The 22848-nt window shown below is 34.1% G+C and overlaps 1 protein-coding gene across 1 annotated transcript in view; it reads right to left on the bottom strand.

Moving 5' to 3' along the window:
- The window catches only part of LOC149802683 (GDP-fucose protein O-fucosyltransferase 3-like), a 43400-nt gene that overhangs the window by 8523 nt on the left and 12029 nt on the right, over positions 1–22848 (bottom strand). Inside the window, exons 3-5 of the mRNA XM_089952063.1 lie at positions 14313–14479; positions 8278–8681; positions 3974–4148 (exon numbers count right to left, since the gene is read on the bottom strand). Coding sequence (XP_089808189.1) covers positions 3974–4148; positions 8278–8681; positions 14313–14479 — 746 coding nt within the window. The remainder of the gene's footprint in view (positions 1–3973; positions 4149–8277; positions 8682–14312; positions 14480–22848) is intronic.

The following is a 22848-nucleotide window of genomic DNA, read 5'->3' as shown; positions in this document are numbered from 1 at the left end:
ATTATCTTTGAGCATGAGGCTTATAAGATTATCTGTTTATTCTAAAATGTACAGGAGCATCCTCAGTGTAAGTACCTTTAAACTTTTATTCATTTTGACTGTACTATTCACAAAACCACAGACAATATCTCAGACGAGTGGTATTTCAAAATTTGCTTACCATATTTTGATATATATAATGCTCACTAATGTATAACATGCACCGATCCCCCGATTTTCGATCCAGCATGAGATGAAAAATTTAATTTTGCCATATTATGTGGATGTGACATGATACATTTCAAAAAAATTTCTATCCAATTTTGTTCTGAAATTTTCTTCCAATCTGGTTAGTGCACTGTCATTTATTAAATGGGTTTGATTAATTTACAATCAAACAGTGCTTGACTGATCCTCAGTTCTTTTCTGTCTGTGCTTAATATTTGTATGTCGTATGATAGTTATCTTGTCTTTCTCAGTGTAGGCCCAATTAAAATACTTTGGCAGACTAATTTTATTCTGATTCAAGATAAAGCACAAGATGCTATGTGAAACTTCAGGTCCATTTTTTGTACTTATTTGGACCAGCATGACATCTCTGAAATATGTCTAAGAGTCCAAGCTAGAATTATCCAGACATTGTAATTTAGCTGATGCAGATTACCTTGCAAAACACCATGCTGAGTCAGTGAAGCACTGATCACTGTATAATCCAAAAATATCAAATACTTTGATTTAAGAAAACAAACAAAACAAAAAAGACATTAAGGTATTCTTTAGTTCACAATAAGTATTAATCCTATCACAATTCAGTATTTTTCACAGCTTGAAAAAGAGCAGATGAACATGTTATCAGTCTCTCGTGTATATCTGTAGTTGAGTAAAGGAATGAAAACCACATAAAAATGTCAAACAAACTGAGTTTGTTAACATAAGAAATTAATGAAATATCAAGGTTTGTAAGCAATATTTATTTCTTATAAATACAGATAGTTATAGGTTACTGCATTTGTATGGGAAAATATGAACGAGTTTTGGGATGGAATACTGCACAAACTTGTGAGTGCACTATATCCTTCCGACAAAACGAGTTCATATTTTCCCATACAAATGCAGTAACCTTTCCATTATATGCTCATTTTTTTAATTCTACCTAAGGTTTAATTATATAAACAAAATACACTACAAGAAACAACGTAAATGAATGAATGCCATATTCCAAACTAAATACACAAGCGCAGATTTGTCATTACACAATGACATCATTATTAATGAGCACATAACTCTGCCCAGATAAATTTGAACTTAGTCGCGCATTTGACAGAACTTTCGAAAGAAAATGGTGTGTCTAGTTCAATTTGAAATTTGCAGTCAAATTGTGAATGAATGCGCATTGCAACAACTTTTCCATTTGATCTGGAATGAATATATTTTGGTATTTTGTTTCGATTCGATGAAAGTTTTTTGATTTTGGACTTGATTCATCTGTGCAAATTATACCTGAAATACATCGGATTGAAGTGGCATGGGAGAAGCGTGTTTATGTCTGCAAATGTGTTTCTGTTTCTGTCATTGAATGTTTGAAATCGTAACGTGGGAAAAATATGAAGTCTTTCAAATGCAATTATCAAAAAGACTCTATGGAATTTAATGCTTATTTCATTTTGAGTGCAGTAAGGAGGATGCAATTGCACTTATCATCGAAATTACAGCACAATTTCGAAATGTGTAATCCGGATTGAAAACCTATGACATGGCTCATGTAATTCAGATTTGCAGAATTAAGAAAAAACATTTTGAGGAAATTCAGGATGTAAAACTGTAAGTATATTTTATTTTGCCATTCTTATCACCAGATAAAGAAGACAGTATATGCCTTGTCACTTGTATGTTATTTATAAGGACCTAATCTTCCGTCTTTTATATAATGTAGCTAGCCTAAATCCGTAACATTGTATCAATGCGGAATGTGCCAAAACAGCTCGGGTTTTTTGCAGTCCACGAAACATGTTTTAGTTCATTCAGAAACAAATTTAAACAACCACAATGTAAAGAGCCTCTTACGCGAGTGTATATGATTTGTTTACAATAGAAAGTAGTTCCTTTATTCACGTGAATGCTATATGTGTATTGTCGCACACGTTCAGTATCGGGGAATATTGAACGATTCTGACAATATAAAGTTAATGGGGGAAAAAATGAGCATATAATAACAACAATTACAATATGACAGATTTAATATTTCACAGGAGTGAATCTTTTAGGTGTAGGCTGTTTTTAGTGACATGATTCTCTCATCAGGTCGATCTGGTATAAAATCTTTCCTGTTTTTTGTTTCACCATAAAATATGCACCTCCTCTTGAAAATAAGAAAAACAGGCATGCAAATTTTGCATTAAACATATCAAAATATGATATGTTAAATTTCACTAAACTTGCAAACCAAGGATTTCAATCTTTCTAAAAATGTATCTTCTCAAGTAAATTCAATAATTTTGCAACAACTTTCTAATCAATAAAGACATTTTGTAATCGCAAGACAATTATGGTAAATAAAAAAATCTAATAAAAGCCTTATTTTTCATACTGAGTAAGGGAACTAAAAACGCACAAAGAGTTTAGCCTGTTAATGATAAAACTGCACAAGTAGCACTTGTAATCTTGACATTTCTTTGTACATCAGTCATGCCAGATGTTTCATACAGTATCAAATAATACTTGCCAATGATACTGAAAATTAAGCTGCACATGAAAAACAATTTTTCAATGATGATAAAATTCCTACTATTTCTTGGATGATGATATTCCCCTAATTTCTTGGACAATGAAATTCCTATTTCTTAGATGAAGAAATTCTTATAATTTCTTGGATGATGAAATTTCTAGAAACTGATTATTTATGAATCTTTTTGTTTGAAAAAAATATAATTATAATCATAAATTTTAAGAATTAAATTTAAATTTATTTTGTACTTTATTATATCTGGAAGCTACAGTGGTTCAGTGGTTAGGGTATTGGATTTGTAATCAGATAGCTACAGATTTTAATACCACATAGATCAGACCAATTTCGGCTGCTCTGTAGTCCTATGTGTGATGATGTGTTCTCAAATACCAATCAATCATTCAATCAACAATTGATTACTAGATCCAAAAATGTGCCATATCTAGGTGTTACAAACAGTTTATATGGCTCAAATACCAATCAATCATTCAATCAACATTTGATTATTAGATCTAAAAGTCTGACATATCCAAGTGTTAGTAAATAATTTATAGGTCTCAAATACCAATCAATCATTCAATCAACAATTGACTACTAGATCTAAAAATCTGCCATATCCAAGTGTTACAATAGGTTTTCAGTCAGGGCAATTCTGTCTAATAAACATCTGTAACTTACCATATATACTCACTTGTAAGTCAAGTCCAACTGCAAACTGCATAGACCCAGATCTGCCATACCATTAAGGTACCTTCAGATCTAGGTCTGCGCAGTTTGTTAGGCGTAATCAGTAGAATAAACAACGTATACTTTGGTCTGCAGGTGCATTATGCTACAACTGGGCAGATAAATATCTTTGTTGTTTGCAGGTTGACTCGACTTAAACACAAGTATATACAGTACATGTATTTTAATCACTGATCAAAAAATGTCTTGATTTACAGTGCTTAATTATAGGCTATATCTACAGCCAAGACAACTTAACACTCTCAGTATACGAAATCTATCTTTATTAATCACAATTTATCATGACCCTGATATTATATTCACTTCAACTCTGACCTTTCAACTCTGATCTCTGACCAGGGTTCTTACCTTCCCCAACTCTCAGTGCTAAAATGTCATAATTTACAGTGCCTAACATACCCATTATTATTTATAAGACAAATCCACACTCTCAAGGAATATATAATGGTTAACAATATTCACTTATTTACTTACACCCCGACCCTCCAACTCTGACTTCTGATATGGATCCCTGACACTTACCCTAACTCTCGGTGAACCCATCACTACTGGTACTGAGCCCAGCATTAAAGGTCGCCACAGTTTTTCTGTGATGTAATCATTGCAGATTGCATTTTCAAAGGAAAAAGAAAACTTGTATTTGGCATTTAACTGGTAGAAGTCCTCATGTTCCATTCCTTGGATTGGGTCCACCAGGCTGAAAACATCAACACATGTATTTTATAACTTAGTAACTTATTTGTTATACATGGTCATACAAACTTGCATACAAAATTGACTCCATACCATAAACTAAGCGAAACTTTGCACACTTAACTTCATTTGTGGTATTCACTTACACAGACACTCAAGATTCCTTTTTGACCTACGTATTGTGCAGAATCACAAAACATGAAATCTTGATTTTATCTCTGTATCTCACCTTTTCCTTGGGACTGTCCAAGGGGGCCACTAAGGCAACAAAGTTGTTTTGGGGTATCAAATTTTGCTAATTTAAGGTTAAAGTGATTTACGTATCATCCTGAAATCTATGAAGTTTTTGCCAGTAAACTGAACATACAAGCTTGGTTTTGCAGTTAGATTTGTCAGTTAATTATCCAGATGGCACTTTTCTAGAAGTAATATCAATGCTGAATATAAAAAAGTAAAAGCATCTGTTATAACAGATGGTAAACTACCAGCAGCAGTAACAGACGTTATAAATTGCAGAAATGTACTTTTTAATCAGAAAATATTCAACATGTTTCAATATGGGGAAAGTACCTTCCCACTGGTTCTGAGGAATAATCAATGTTATACATAAATCTTTAAGGACATAAGAGACCATATGAATTATAGTGGTATCATGGCATCCTCAGTTTCTCAGATACACTGAAATGTACAATATATTACGATGTCATTTGGGCAAACAATAACAACATATTTAGGGTTGCTCAAAATTGTTGTTGTTGTTGTGGGGTTTAACGCCATTTTGCAGCACATGATAGGCTATACATGGCGGCCAGTATTAATGGTGGAGGAAGAACCAGAGAAAACCCCGGAAAGAACCACCAACCCACGAGAAGCTACTGGCAAGCTTTCTCACATACCCACACTGGCTGAATCTTAGACTCGAACCGCTGCAGACAGAGGTGAGATGGTAGTGATCCGTAACGAAGAGCGCTTTAGACCACTCGGCCACTCGGGTTGCTCAAAATGGATTCATGCGTAAAAACATACCTCAGACCATCTGTATACTAAAATGATCAATGCATAAGCTTAAGAAACAAGTTATCTACTAAAATAGCATTTATTGAATTTATAAACTGTATGCTACCAGCTAATAGAGGTATGCAGTATTACCAGTATACCAATCTACCAGGGCATTTTTGTTTCCAGTGTTACATATCCCTGTACTTTTTAACTTTAACAGTTCATTGGTAAGGAATGTACAGAAATTACCGAGGAATCTTATTACAACTCTAATGCTATTAACAGCATATTTTCATTATTCATTACAAAATAATAATAAAAAAAATTATCTCTTTTTTACAAAACGGTTGTATCTGTTACAATATTAATTCTATTTATTATATATTAATCACATGATTGAAACATATCACATATGCCGATGTGGTGGCCAAATGGAATATTGTGAAACACATTTTGGCCAAATCAAAGTTTCAGAAAAATTTGGATTTAAAAGAACTAAAAAAAAAACAAACCATGTATCATGTTTAAGTTATTTTCTAGCACATGTGAATATGTTAAGTATATGTATTCCTTTGTATAATTTTTTTCTCAGAACTCTGTAGAATGACACTTGTGCATTTTATAGTAAAGTATATTTTATGTATATACAGTGGTGAGACTTGAATAACCTATCATATCATAATACTACCATACTGTACCCATTAAAGTGTTACTTACATTGGACCATGTAACCAACCACAAACAGCATAAAGCTAAATATGTTGGCATCATGCCAGCTGATAGGATCTGGGTCTATGTTGTTTGTTCCAACCATGATTTTAAGAGAACAGCATGTACCCTGATCTGCTGGCAACATCAGATTTGGGTCTGTGCTGTTAAGATAGGGTATGCTTTATACATGCTTTAAAAAAATAGTTTTTTTAATATATATATATATATATATATATATATATATATATATATATATATATATATATATATATATATACACATATACAGTGGAGCCTCATTAATCCGGACTCCGTTTATCCGGAAACCTCGCTATCTGGACATAATTCAACGGGAACGGAATTCCTAAACGTTAATTTGCTCCGTTAATCATGAAATCTGCATTCCGGATCCAGAATTCAAAATCGGGGACCAAAGTGTAAAATTACATTAAAACTTGTCTCGATAATTCGGAAATAATTTGTCCAAAAATAAGAAAATTCGAAAAATCGAATGTGAAAATACAGTCAGAAGAATAGTACATAAAACACAGTAGTGAAGCCCTTGAGAATCTATGGTCACTATCAATAACTAAGTAGCATGACCATATTGTAACCAGCGATTGTATAAACAATGTCTGTTTTAGCTAGTCGCCGACGGGAGTGTTAATAATTAAATAAACACACTGGGATCAAATCGTCCACGCTTTTTGACATAACATATGGTAAATAAATTAAAAGTGTCATTAAGCCTCTTTGTTGTTTACCAATTGTATGTAACAATCACAGTTTATTGTTTGCTGTGCAAATAAAGTTGACATTTTTAAGCTGTGGACAGTATAGGACTTCAAAGAATCCAGGCAAACAAAGGTTACAGACTTCTTCAGGAAACTGACATAATAAATGTATGTACAGTACATACATGTACATGAACATAGTGTGATGTGTTCGATGTGTTAATTGTCTAAACTTCTATTTACTGTATATGTACGTACAAGCACATGTTATAATAATGTGAAATAAACACAAATTAATAGATGTATTCATTAATTTATTTCAACCATTATTGAATATACAGTACATTACATTTAAAGCTAGCATATACATGTACATATATACGGTGTGATCATATCGTAAAATAAAAAATGTGCATGATTCATTTATCTGGAAAACTCGTTAATCCGGACATATTCGCTGGGAATGAATGTACGAATGTGTCCGGATTAACAAGGCTCCACTGTATGTATATATATATATATATATATATATATACACACTCACTTATAAGTTCTATCAAACTTCAAACTGCATATACTAGGATCTACCATGACATAATGTGCCAGCAGATCTGGATCTATGCAGTATGTTAGGACTAAGTTGTATTTTTGTTTTTTTGTAGTTCAATCCACCTTTATGCAAGTATATACAGTACTTCTCTTGATGACCTCATGTGAAGATACAACCCACCTCCTCTAAGCTACACCTGAAGTATTTGACAGCCACTGTAGATAAAACTTAAGTTGTTAACTTATCCTTCCAGACCAGGAGACACTAACGGATTACGGTTGAATGAAAGAATACAAAATAGCACTTTTATGGTTTTGGTGTGAGATTATCAAGTGGATTTCTTTTCAATTAATTAGACTACCATGCCATGTGCTACTTCTGATAAGGTAATCTATTAAGCCATTGCTGTGCAAAGTGAAGAAATTTAAATACATATATCAATATTTCCTACCTGTCAAAGTTATTGATTCTTTTAAAAATTTCAATAAACCAACTTTCACAATCTATGAATGAATGACTTGCTGGCTGTCCATTTTGTCTACAGATAAAAGATATTTCTGCAATTTATTTTACAAGTTTTAATGACAGAAGGATCTTAAATCCCTCTGCATGCAAAATATTTATTTTGGAAAATTAAAGTTGTCAAAAGATTTTGTCTTCCTATATTATGCAGCTGGTAGTTCTGAAGTAGAGAATGGTGAATACTCTCAATGGTGTGTTTATCATCAAAACACCATTTCAAACCAAGTCCTATTGCAATTTTGAAATCATAAGCAATTTCAACACGAGAGGATCACATCAAACATTTTCTAACTCAGGGAAATTCAATACCTAATTCTATGGAATTTAAAATCCTTATTTTCTCCTTCTGGATATTAAACAGTAAATTACATTTATGTCATGTGTTTAATAACATAATTATACTTCTTTTTTCTTTGTACTCCACTGAATGGCAAGTATATACAATGAATCTAATGGCCTGAAAATCTAATTTTGGACAGACAGATAGATGGACAAACAGGTTATATAAAAAAACGATAAAAAAATTAGTTCCAAGATTCACAACAATAAGAACAACAAAAGCAACAAGAATCAAAGGTCAAGGTAACGGATAATAATCAAGAATACAGGAAGTCTTACTGTTTGGAGAGATCTTTGTTGTGTACACACTGCCCATAAGAGTCTACTTTCATGTGTTCCATAATCCTGCGGACCAAATTGTCCCTGTCAGATGGTACATCACAATCACTGTGTGTATAAATCAGGGGAGCTAGCTCTGATAGGTATTCATTCTTCTTTGAAGTGGTAACCATGTACTTTGTGCTCTCTAACCACTCCAGGCTTTCAAGATATTGTGTGGTAATGGGATAGTCAGATTCACGACGGAATGTACAAGTGTGGTTGAAGACAAGCATCGTTTCTCTGTGAGAGAAGAGAAAGTTATTTTTGGGCGATTCCTCATGAAGTAACCCCCACTCCTCATGAGGATGTCTTGGAAAAGGGAGATCATTCACCTTCATGTCTGTGCCATAAAACAGCAAAACCTTAAAAAAAAGTATTGCAAAAGATTTCATTTGAAAGACCACTGTTGGGGGAAAGCAAATGCCCTTTAAGACTAGATTCTAAATGCATGGCTCAATGTCGCTGCAAAATATAATGACCCATAAACTGACAGTCCACCTGTCTTGAGAGACCTTTTTTGATGGCAGAAAGAGCAGTCTCCCAAGACAGGCTTCACTCTACAAAAGAAGCCTTAAGTACATAGTGCAGCCATCTAAACATCAGAAATTCTAAGCATAAACATGTTGAATTTATAGTAATCTTATGTTGAGAAATTTATATTAAGACTATGTGCATGGTCTTACTTTATATTACAATGTGAAGAAAAAGTCTTGGAATTGTAAAATTTTTCTGCTAATATTAGCAAAGTAAACAGCTTGTTGATAAATTATTCTGCAGCCATGGTCATGTTATTTATAGCTTTAGTCCCATTGTTTAATATGCATCATGCATCTAAGTTATTTCTCTGGATGCAAAAAGTAAACCCTATTTATCATACACCAGAACTAGACAACCTTTTGTCTCACTACAGCAAATCAATTTTATTTTGAGTAAATGCATTGTGTACAAAAGCATAACTTATTTGCCAGTGCAGTTATCAGTAAACTGGAGTAGAGCCCGGCAGTCAATTGGGATGAAGATTAAGAAACAAACACACATGTATTTTATAACATGGGTTTGACTCAAACTACTGTGGAGTTAATAGCAGATTAAGAAACAAGTACACAGGTATTTTATAACATGGGTTTGAGTCACATTACTGTTGGAGTTAAAAGCAATTAAGAAACATGTACGCAGGTATTTTATAACATGGGTTTGAGTCAAATTACTCTTGGAGTTAATAGCAGATTAAGAAACAAGTACACAGGTATTTTATAACATGGGTTTGAGTCAAATTACTCTTGGAGTTAATAGCAGATTAAGAAACAAGTACACAGGTATTTTATAACATGGGTTTGAGTCAAATTACTGTTGGAGTTAATAGCAGATTAAGAAACAAGTACACAGGTATTTTATAACATGGGTTTGAGTCAAATTACTGTTGGAGTTAATAGCAGATTAAAAAACAAGTACACAGGTATTTTATAACATAGGTTTGAGTCAAACTACTGTTGGAGTTAATAGCAGATTAAGAAACAAGTACACAGGTATTTTATAACATGGGTTTGAGTCAAACTACTGTTGGAGTTAATAGCAGATTAAGAAACAAGTACACAGGTATTTTATAACATGGGTTTGAGTCAAATTACTGTTGGAGTTAATAGCAGATTAAGAAACAAGTACACAGGTATTTTATAACATGGGTTTGAGTCAAATTGCTGTTGGAGTTAATAGAAGGTATTATCCTGAACATCATGTGATTTTGCTATGCTAAATAAAAATTATTCATGAGCATACTTTATGCTTCAAGAAGATATTGAAAAATATCAGGATGTCAATACAGGAACCCAGATATCAAAGAATTTTTGAACTTGTATCCTATATTTCACTTTGACTTTGAAGGGTGCATTGTTTTTAATTGATGATTGTAACTGGCTTGCTTTGGTGAAGGTTGCAAGAGTTCTTGAAGTCATCCGGAAAGGGTGACATTGAAGGGCCAAACAAATGTCCACTTGTTAATGCATTGGTAACATTAAAGCCTGGTGGAAATATCAAATAATTGTAGAATAAAGTATAGGTCAGAACTAGCAGCTCATCAACATAAACAATTAGATAACAACAAATGCAAGTTGTCACCATACCTGGTATATATTAATGGATATATATTAACTGCCTCTTGTACACTATTTCATCAAAAAATTAGTTTGAAACTGTAAGTGAACCAGTAGGCCTAATGGGAAATAATGGTGGACTTCGCTAAGTCTGGGATGTATCAGTTTATTAGATTGTCTGTTTTCGTAAATCATCGGTCAAATATTTTCAGAAAAATATACAAATCATTGAAAGCAAATCCAAGGTATTATTTTATTAAAGATTTAACTTTAAACTGCAAATTATGTAGGTCAGAAATGTATAGGACAATGCTATGTTGTGGAATTCGCGAGATGCGCTTTACATTCTAAGCTGTTTTCCAACTTGACACGTATTTGCGAAAATACTGGAAAAACAGCAATCAGATATTATTTAAACATTGCCAAAAGTTACTACAATGATGTAGACAAATAAATAAACCAAAAATTTGCAATCCTGTCAATGGACTGTAAAATTATTATATTAAAGTGAGTGAGTACATTACGAAAACCTCTCCATCTAAAAATAGATGCACTCACATCTGTGTTGATTCTGTAGGAAAGAAGGGACTGCACCTTTTGATGGTGGGACTCCTATTTTTACCAAAATGGGAGTCCTGGACTCCTAGTTTTAAAATCCTAGCAAGACTTCTGTTATTTATTTTTAATCTCAATGTCAGCATAAACTTGAAAAACTTGGAAGTAACAATAGACTACTGCCATCATAAGTGAGGCCGATATAAGTGGGTAGAACTGAATATGATGCCATTGTTCATACCCAGAGAGATGCCTCAGTCTGTTGCTTGCATGGGATGGGGATTTTTAACACTGTTCTCATCCCCGATATGAGCTCTCCTACTATTTTCCTGTGATATGACAGCTTCACAATTTTCAATTCTGTTATTGGTTTTGTCTCCAGCTGAGTTACATACTTCAAGATTTTTTGGGATAAGAAGAAGATGGCACTCAAATACAAATCTATGTGCAACCACTCTCTTTGGCACTATATCAGTTCCTGATACTCTAACAAGTACGTTGCCAGTCATGTCTGGCTGACAGGTGAGAATGAGTCTGGCATGTCTTATTTCACTACTGTCTCTAAGTTCTTGATAATGTTACCCAATTTATTGCCATTCACATGATCAATAATTACATCTCTTGGTATTATACCATGATAACATTACAAAAATAAATGTATGGGCACTCAGTACCTTCCAGCATCTTCCCATGCTAGAGACTGCTATCAAAATGTATACATTATTATTTGGATTTTTTAAATAAAAGTTAATGATACAGGATATGTCTGACATTTCCCTGCCAATTTGTATCACAAATAATGTAGGTAGGATACTCTCTCCAAGCCATGATATATATAATCAAGATTTCATTGTCTAATTGCAAAATCACTTGTTTTGTATAAAATCAGTACAGAAGCATTATTATCATATGTTGGCTAATCCTTAGTTTTTATGTAAAAATCAATACACTATATATGACTACCATCTGTCACCATCCTGTCAGCTAGACAAACCTTCAGTTTATGCAAAACTCAATACAGTCTGACCCTGCTTTAGCACACTCTGGTATAACATGATTTGGGTGAAATTTCATATACATGCAATTTTCTCATACATGAAAAAAATTTCTTTCTTAAAGTATGGAAAGTAATGTGTAAAACATTTATTATCATTTAGGGGAAGAGATCATGTATGAATTCTAATACAAGACGATATTGGCATGGCTCATGCGATTTCATTTACATGTATTTTTGTCATACACAGTTGTCATACACGGAGAAAGTTTTTTCTTCTTAAATATGAAAAATAAAATGTAAAATGTTTATTCAGGGATCACACTGGCTTTGCCAATGTCTGAAAATGCAATTTATTTTCCTTACTGGCAACAAAATATACCACCTGGTGAGTTTATTGCAACACTGTTGGCTATTTAAACTTGTATATACAATCTTGGGTTTGGAGTAATGAAATTCAGAGGCATCATGAAAGGAAGCTGCAAACTTGATATAAAATAAACTGGAATTTATTTATTGTTAGGTAAACAAATTCTTTGTTCATATTGACAAACCATCTTAACTGTGCATTATTATATCATAATCCACTTATTCTGACATCTGGCCTGACTACTGTATGCTGTGAGATCTCCACATTTTTTGTTTGGTGATATTTCTGGTACAACTGGATGAAGCACTGTTTCATGGATCTTTCGCATATAAATAGTGTCTGACTATCGATTGCTCACTAGTAGTTAATATATTTATTTACACCTTTGTACAGAGTTTCATTGGGCTGCCTATTAACTCTGCTACTATCATGCTGGCCATTCTTGATGACTGGGCGACATGGGATGTTTCTTGGGAAGGATAGACAGATGAATGGAAGAAAGGATGCATGGATATACAGAAGAAAAGATGGACAGGACTAAATAAAGAAGTTCCAGTGGGGGAATAGAAAAAAATCAGTTAGCTATTTCAAGAATGACATTCACTCACTAGATCCATGTTCATGACCATGTTATGACTCCTCATTATAAAAAGGACTACTGTATATATTCGCTTATAAGTCAAACTGCAAACAACACAGACCCTGATCTGACATTAGAATAATGTGCCTGCATACCAGGGTCTTTATTGTTTGTTCTACTAATTACTCTTAACACACTGCACAATGTTATGCATATTTGATTTAATTTATATTTGATTTAATTTAACTGTTTGTAAATTTTAAAATCTTTTTATTTTTAATTTTATTATATGTCAAAGTAATGTAATTTTGTTTACTAGGAATTTGATATTTTCCAGAAAATTAGTTTGACCTGACTGTTAGTTGTAAACACCGAACTTTGTATCTTATGCTGACATAGTTCCTGGCCTTGATTGAGAATCAAGTAAACAACTTCTTTTTTAAATTCATTTTTAATGAGCGAATGTTAATAGTGAAATCGATGCTGTACTGGACTATGTGCCATCAGACTTGTAAATACCTTCTAAACCATTCTAGAATGTGACCACATGACCTTCATCCGGGAATCTTTTTACATCTCAAGTTACTGTATAACCTTTGTTTATAGAGAAATTAGGCAGTTGGGCTTGTAAAGACTGGGATGTAAAGGTGTTCCTTTTGTTGTGACAGTTTATTGTTATATTTTAATTTTTATTCAAATTATTTGGATTCTAAAAGATTAATTCTTTTTCCTGGAATTTTTGGAGTGCTCATACAGAATTCTTGGACAAAGACATTTATTTAAATTTTATTCAGAAATTCAAACACCAGAATATTATAGTCTGTGGAATAACAAAGAAATGTAGTTGCTACAGTAGCATAAAGGCTACAGTATATGTCATCGCCTTCCATTTTGGATTTTTCATTGGGATTCAAACTTGAATTCATTAGAACATTTCAGTATTAAGACTTCTAAAATTTAATTCATGGATTATTCTTGGATTATTTTTGTATTTGATTTTAAAAACTGTTAAGTTCTTTTTTTTTTCATTTTTTACAGTGTTTTTCCAGAGAAATAAATTGTTTGTTAAATTTTCAAAGCTTGTTGTTTTCCCTCTGTTTTGTTACTGTTTATTACAGCCTAAACTAGTAACATAAGAACAGACCCAGATCAGCTGGCACATTATGCAACAGCAGATCTGGGTCTGTACAGTTATCAGCTGGACTCATCTTATAAGCGAGTATATATGGTACAATAAGTACTTGCTTGTAAGTCAAGTCCAAAACCAAACAAGATAGACCTGGATCTACCATCACAAAATGCACCAGTAGATCTGGATTTGTGCAATTTGCAGTTTAGACTAACCTAAAAGGGAGCATATAAGGTATATTACACTGAGGCATTCATTAAAGGGAACTAATGTACCTTGGTTTTAGGATGATCCTTGTAAAGCCTGTTGATAGTAAAGAAACAATGAACAGTCCCACATGTCCTGTATCTTCCTGGTTCTCCAGTGAAAGGTGTCCACCAAAGAATTATAGGAGCTGTGATTTCTTTCTTCAGTATCCGCTGTCGTTCCTCCTCAGAATATTCTATTGGAAAAATTGTCATATTAGTGATAACATTGAATTATAAATGTGCAAATTCAAAAACAAATGCCACACTACAGTACCAATAAAAATGATCTAAACTCAAAATGTGCTTTCAATTCCATTTTTGGTGGGGCATACAATATTTTGAATCCTTATGAATCATGTGATATTATCTTGAGCCTATAGTCATACGGCAATATACAGTAGCCATTTTCTTACAATATTGTTCAATGATGTTGACACTACTTAAGAACAATATAATTTGGCAATAAAGTGTCACTGCCAAGTTGATAACTTGTGTTCTCCAAAGCTTTTATCTAATGGCCATTAGCTGTGTGTGTGTGATTTGGATTTTTAACGTAGCTTTAACAATGTTTCAGTTATATTGCTACGATGTCTGCAGTGTGACAATTTCTAGTGATATCTAGCACTGGGGCATCATGCCGCATACATGTAGCATGATGTCCCACCTAGTCACATTATCCTGACACCAGGCCGACCAGTCTTAACACTAACCTATTAATGTTGAGCGCCAAGTGAGGCAGCTGTGAGTATCATTTTTGTAAGTCTTTGGTATGACTTGGCCGCATATCAAACCCATGACCTCCTGCATCTAAGGCAGACGTTCTAACCACTAGGCCACCAGATCGGTCATCCATTAACTGTAGACCGTTGTCATTTATATCTGACAAACATGTATCACTAATGCTGAGGACACTGCTGATAAAACAAAACATGTTACTTTGCATTAGTACTATGTATTGCAGTGAATTTAAAATGGATTTTCATGGACTGGAAGGTTTAGGTATCTCAAATATATGATATTACCAATCTCTGTTTTTGTTGATACCGTCACTGTGCCAAATATGATGTTACACTGTGATGGCAATATATGTGTACCAAACTAATAAGTTTATGAGGACAACCAGAAATATTTGTCCTTCTAATAAGGGAGAAAAATGTCCAGTTCAAAAGTCTCATAAGAAAGTCTTGTGTGTTAAAATAAATACAAGTGCGGTACTGTAAATGTCACAAATGCTAGTAAATATCACTCAGTGGTTACACTGCATGCAAAGTACCTGGACGTGTCATAACCAACCAGTAAATATCAAACCTAGATATTATTATATTTATTTACAGTACCAGTTTTAAGAATGTGCATTGTAGATGCTGTAAATATCACAAATGATGCTAAATAATGAGTTTCAAACCCAAAGTCACACATTTTAACAAAACTGCAGCTGATGTTCCCCTAAAGTCATTAGTAAACTAATCAATGCAGTTTCTTTTCATTTCCAGTTTCTCATGTACCTTTTTACCCATGATACACCATTAAAAATTTTGCAAATACACTCTGAATCTTCATCTCACAATTTAATTCCATCGTGCCATTATTTTTACCTTCTAAAAAATGCACAATTCATAAACACACACACACACACACAAACACACACATAAACATATCAGGGTTGAATTAGACTTTAAATTTATAGAGATGTAACTTCCCCTTTTGGACAGAATAGGGAAGAGAGCTATGCATGTATGTCTGTGAGCCTTGGGATCTCTTATTTAAGTGTGTTCTCTGTTTCTCATCATGCGTATTTGCATTTTAACATTTAAGCAACAGTTAATCATCAAGTAGATAATTCAGTGTGCCGTATGTATATCCGTATATTATAAAATACGCTTTATAAGCGTATTCATTTCTAGTGCATTCATGCTTGAAAGTGGGTATGTTTGTATGCAGGGATTGTGCAATGTATGCTGTAAATGTATTTTGGCCATATGACTTCAAAAGAGGTCAGCAGAACCTAAACATGGTAATTACTTTTAAATATTAGAACACTTAGATTACAGTACTGTAATTGCAAATAGACTTGGAAAAAAATATCTAAACAATGTCACTTAAAGAACCCACTTAATTTTGTTTAGTTTTAAAAATTTTACCATAAAATGACATCTGAAAGCATCTCCAATCTCCTTTGAAACAAACCCTGTATATGTACATGAAAACAAATGCACAGGTATCCTGACACCATAGTGTTCATTTTCTTCAACATTGGCCACTGATGTTTCAGATGAGTAAACTCAAATTTACAACTACATGTTTCAGGGGTTAATTCTAAACCAAAATGTGAATCTTGTGGGCTAATATTTCTTGTTAGGTTTAAAAAAAAATTAAACTGCTTGCTCTAGCTTACCATATATATTAATTTAGAAGACTAGTCCAACTGCAAACTGCACAGACCAGATCTGTTGTCACATAATGTAGCGGCAGGTCTGGGTCTGTACAGTTTGTTGGGAGTAATCAGTAAAAAGAACAGCATAGACTCAGATCAGCAGGGGCTGTTTATGCATCAGAAGATCAGGATCTTTGTTGTGTGTTTTTGTTGTTGTTCAAAGGTTTAATGCCATTTTTCAGCACAAGATAGGTTATACATGGCGGCCAGTATAACTGGTGGAGGAAGAACCCTTGAAAACCCAGGGAAGAACCACCGACCCACAAGAAGCTACTGGCAGGCTTTCCCATGTAACCACGCTAGCCGAGCCTTGGACTCAAACCCATGCAGACAGAGGTGAGATGGCAGTGATCCGGAATGGTGAGCGTTTTAGACCACTCGGCTACTAGAGGCCCCTTGTTGTTTTGTTGACTTTACTTATAAGTGAGAATATATGGTACCTATTTGTAATAATGTAGGGGACAAAAAATGTCAATTTTTACAAACCATTATGAATGTCTGCAGACATTTTTGTGCACTCCCTCATCGATGGGGACAAATGTAGGGATAGGCCTATTCTGGGAGATGCCCCCATCCCCCAAAAGCTGCTAAATACAGTAATGTCCAAATGTAAAAGCAATTGGGCAAGAAATCTGGTTCAGTAGGATGATTTCTTTTCAATTAGTTTCCAATGTTGTTAAATAAATATTTGATGAAAACACCTGCTTCAAGATGACTGCTTTGGTATCTTCATCCACACTTTAAAACATGTTTGTGTAATTTCCCCAATAATGTTTTTTTTTAATGCCAGGATGTTATTTGTGAAAGTTAGTCTAACTGATCTATTGACTAAACTCTGTCCACTGGTGTAAGTACCTAACAACATGGGGTGAAACAATTCATCAATACTTTTGCCATATTGATACAAGTGGTGATGAATCGATACAAAATGATACTTATTCTGTACGAGTTACTTTAATTTTTCAGTCAAGTTCAGTCAAGAATAATTCTTTGTTGTTTGCCTTTTTATGTTTTAACGAGAGAATTTATCAGTGACGGCTGTTGTAGGCATAGACATTCATTAATGTCAGTAAAAGAAAGAAAACACTTTTAACACCCACTTGCCCTCAACAAATTAACACAAGATGATGCAGTTCATAATCTGTCCTCCCCACTCATTGATTCTGCACTAATTATTTTATTATCCCATATTCAGCATAAAGGAGGCACTCCAAATGTCTTTCCCATGTATAATGACCACCTTTACTCATTATTTAATAACCATTTTTACACAAAGTTTTTCTGTTGCTTTGTATCTCGTCTACCTGGGTTGAATTTGAAGGCTAGACTTCACGTGTTTCATGCAGTGAAATGTTTCATTCCATTCTGGTGGTTATTGTTTGTTCCAGTCCAAGGGAAACAATAAGCACCAATCAGAGCTTAATGCAGCATAGTCCCTGCATGACACACAGGAATTATTGGCATCCAAACTCATCCAGGTAGATACAAATCCATGTAGATACATAGCAACAGAGTAACTTCACACAAAAGTATTATTAAATGATCATTAAAATACTTAAATCGTACATGAGAAGCAGGTTTGAAATGTATGTAATCAGTGACTGAATGTGCCAACTGGATATATAAAACAGTATAGAATCGGTTTTGGTGCCGATTTCAAACTAATCAAGTTTGTCACCTTGTGCAAATTTGGCAATATCTGTATAGAAGTAGAGTGGGTGTTGCCAATAAATTTCCTTTTCACTAGCAAAAGCATGTCCCTATTTCCAAAGCATTTGTTTTGCATGAAGTTCAATGTGATTTGTTTTGGCAACCACCCCTGTTCCCACACAAAGACTTGTTCTAGATGAGATTTTCCTTGCACGATGAAATGGCACTATTTTTTCTGGTTTGAGGATAACACTAATGTTTTCCGAGTTAAAGTGAAGACATCAAATTCATGATAAGTTTTTCAAGCATTCATGCAGAACAAAACAACAGGCATGGTGGCCAAGATAAATTAATGTCAAACGGAGCAGCCTGAAAAGTCCTTAAAGGTTGAATTAAAATCACTGACAACCAAAAGGTAGTCTGTTTCCAAGCAATTTGTTATCTTTGAATAAGAATGATATATAAATTGAAGCTAAGTCTATGCCTGTCTGTAATCTGCATACTGGAAATGCAACCAATATGTCAACACACATTAACTGGGCACCACCTACAACTGACAGGTCTTCTAAAGATGAAAAACCATCAAGTTGATATGTGTATTGATAATGTACTGTATTGTATCCTGAAATGTATCGATATACAGCACAGGTATATACCATCTCCCACACATAGCAGATGTCATTGTCAAGGCTTATGAATGGCTTTTACCCATCATTTCTTTAACTGCAGTCAACCACATATAAACACAGTACTTGTGTCCACTTGAAAGTGCAGAAAGAATAAAAAACAAAATAACTAATAGTTTTTCCAAAGACTCAAATTCTATTAAGATAATATAAAAGTGTTTGCATAAGAAAAAGGCTTTCTCCGAAAAAGAAAGGATTTTCAAACAATAGTTCTTCCCTCACCTACAACTTTGGAGTAAATTTGGAAAGTAAACTGAATACCAATGCTTGATATGTATATTATGAATATTAATATAAAAGTTTGTGCCTTGTGGTTGCATAGAGTACTAAAATAGCCACTGTTTTCAATGACAGCATTTTAAACTTTATATTCTGTAGAAGAAACATATTAAAATTTAACCACATGTCCCCACATTGCAAGTAAAAGCATACTTTGTTTGAACTGGATTCATAATATCTCACAAACTTTGAAATTAAGATCACCTCTGAATAATAATAATAATAATAATAATAATAATAATAATAATAATAATGAGGACTTTGTATAGCGCCTACCAGTAATCTTTAGAAGCCCTAAGCGCTTTACAACATTAGACATCACCTATAACATAAAAAACATATATAATGATATGATTACAAAAAACAAACACCATGAAATTAGAAAACATAAAAAATATGCTGAAATATTTAAGGTAGGAAACATTATTAGGTCTTTAAGTTTGTTCTTGCAGTTGAAATAAGTGAGTTTTAAGAGCTCTCTTGAATGGGATCACTGTGTCTTTGTGTCTACGTTCAGTGGGCAATTCATTCCAAGTTGCTGGGCCCTGGTATGCAAAAGAACGTTGTTCATATGACTTCGTTTTCATAGTGGGAATAATGAGTATATGATTGTCAGAAGAGGAGCATAAGTATCTTGCTGGTGTACAAACATGGGTGAGGTTGGATAGGTATGTTGGACTAGCGCCTGTCAGTGAAATGTAGCACAGAGAACAAATTTTGTGTTTGATTCTGGATCGAATGGATAGCCAGCGTAAGGTACAGAGCAGCGAGGAGGTGTGCTCTGATCGTGGTACTCTAAGCATGATCCGAGCAGCTGTGTTTTGAACTTTTTGAAGTTTCTGGAGTAGATATTGAGATGAACCAGACAGAATTGAGTTACAATAGTCCAGTCTTGAAAGTACTAGTGAACACACAAGTGTTTTAGTAGCATCAACTGAAAGATATTTACGAATGGAGTTGATGCATCTCAGCTCAAGATATGCAGCCTTGCATATGTTAATGACATGTTGGTGCAATGTGAGAGTACTGTCCAGAGTAACACCAAAGTTTCATACAGACTGTGTGAATTTAATGTTGGTTTTTGCTGATATTTATTGTTTGAGGTAAAGGATGTGAATGAGACAGTCTTTGTGTTGTGATCAGAATGGCCAAAGTTTTATCATCATCCATCTGCAGCTGGTTACAAGTCATCCATGATTTCACATCAGAAATGCATCTCTCTACACCTTGGATGGTAGCATCAACTTCAGTTGGGTGGCTAGATTTGTATATTTGGGTGTCATCAGCATACAATTGGTGAGACACTGGATGATGATCTATGACACTTGGGAGTGGCTGAGTGTACAGAATGAAGAGAACAGGTCCAAGAAAAGACCCCTGTGGAACACCACAACATAGATTAACTGGGCTGGAGTGTATTCCATTTGCAGACACAATTTGTGTCCTGTTGACCAAGTAGGACTTGAACCACAGTAAGGCTGTATCATGAATGCCAAATACATGCTGGAGACAGTGAAGTAATATATCATGGTCTATTGTTTCAAATGCTGCAGACAAATCAAGGAAGGTGAGAACTGTAATCTTTCCGCTATCCAAAGCAGAGAGAATGTCATTAACTACTTTTAGAAGAGTAGTTTCAGTGCTGTGGCAAGGGCGATATGCTGATTGTACATTGCTTAAAAAAATGTTTGAATTCAGATGAGATACAAACTGGGATAGAACAACCTTTTCTAAGATTTTTTATATGAATGGGAGATTAGAAACTGGGCGATAATTCCTTAAATCGTTATGGTCTAGTGTTGGTTTCTTCAGCATAGGCTTTACAACAGCAGTTTTGAAAATTGATGGGAATTCCCCGGATGAGAGAGAGGTAATAATAACATCAGTTAGTGAAGGCAATACTGGATCTAAGCACTCAAGTAGCAGTGATGTTGGAATTGGATCAAGTTCACATGACTTTGGTGCACTCTTCATCAGGATTGTACGTACGAAATCCATAGAGACATGTTCAAATGCTGCTAATGGTTGCTGCTCAAATTCTGTATCCCAACTGTATGGTGATGACAAGTCAAATGAAACTGTGGTGTCAAGCTTATCTCTAATGGTTTGTACTTTGTCACGGAAGAAATACCAGTTCTAACCTAATTATTGTTGCATTTTCATCCACATGGACTTTGCAATTTTGTGTTATTAACTATGTGTTATAACATAACCAAGTATGTCACAAATGTTATTTTCAGATACACAAGGACTGTCCCCCACTCCCTGAATAACACAGCAAAATGATCCAGTTACCTCATGAGAGGTAATACCACATTTTTTTTACCTTTCAGCTGCCACTGAGATTGATAACTTTTGCAAAAGGTCTTGACCTTAGAAAGTTTGTCCCAATGCAACCAGACCAATTAACAGCAAAATTTTCCTTCAGAGGTTAAGTCCATCCGAAATTCAAGAATATAAACAGGTCCTTGTATGAAGGGAGCCTTGCAGGAATCAACACTACAGGTCATCACGAAATGAAATCCAGATTGAGATTGTCAAGATTGTATTATCATAAAAGCTTCAACTGCTTGTTCATTCATGACCTTATTCCCTACTAGGTCTGAAAGGAAGAATTTGTATGACCCAAACTCATGCCGCCAACTACCAGAAAAAAGTATCCCAAAATAAATGCTCTTGGTTCTGGATTCTTTAAAGCAAATTAATCACTTTGAAAATTTAGATGCAAAATTTTCATATTTAATATCCACCCTGAAGAAATCAGCATGAGTATTATTTACTTATAGTTTTCAAGACAGTGACTATCACGAAGTTTATTTAGGAACGTCATTCATCTCCCTGGAATGGGCAACATTCCTAATTTTGGAGAATGCACTGCCATGTTATGAATACCAGTATGTTAGATCTCAACCAGACAAGAGAGTTGCTAGGTATGTTGTTGTCATTGCAATCGTTGATGTGGCTTTAATGCCATTTTTCAGCACAAGATAGGTTATACATGGCGGCCAGTATATCTGGTGGAGGATGAAGATGAAAGATGGCAAGAAATTCTATATAATTAATATATGGTAACTGCAAACTTCAACTGGCCAATGATCGCAAATAGGGTGAAGAAAGAACTTACCATTCATATTTTCATGCATATTTATAAATAACAATATGAACGTTTATAGTGTGAGCTTTTTAACATTAATAAAATTTTTTTGCTCTGCCATAATGGATCAGACAGGTTTATATGTGCGTCAAAATTCTGGTACTATTTTAAGACCAAGAACTTTATCTGTTTTTTTAAAGCATATTCAAAAGGTATCAGAGTAAACCATCAAAAGATGCTGCCTGGTAGAAAGGATTGTATTGATGGACATACAGTTGGCCATGCATAAAGCATTATAGTACCGCATTTCAACGAAACTTGTACATTTTAAAAACAATTTTTGAAAATGTTCATATACAGGAACCATGAAATATTCATCTCTTGATAAATGACTATAACAAAATCATTTTCCTGTCATTA

Source organism: Sinohyriopsis cumingii, chromosome 3, assembly GCF_028554795.1.
Source record: "Sinohyriopsis cumingii isolate HCF-2022 chromosome 3, ASM2855479v2, whole genome shotgun sequence".
Taxonomy (NCBI): domain Eukaryota; kingdom Metazoa; phylum Mollusca; class Bivalvia; order Unionida; family Unionidae; genus Sinohyriopsis; species Sinohyriopsis cumingii.
This window is presented reverse-complemented; position numbering and strand designations above follow the sequence as displayed.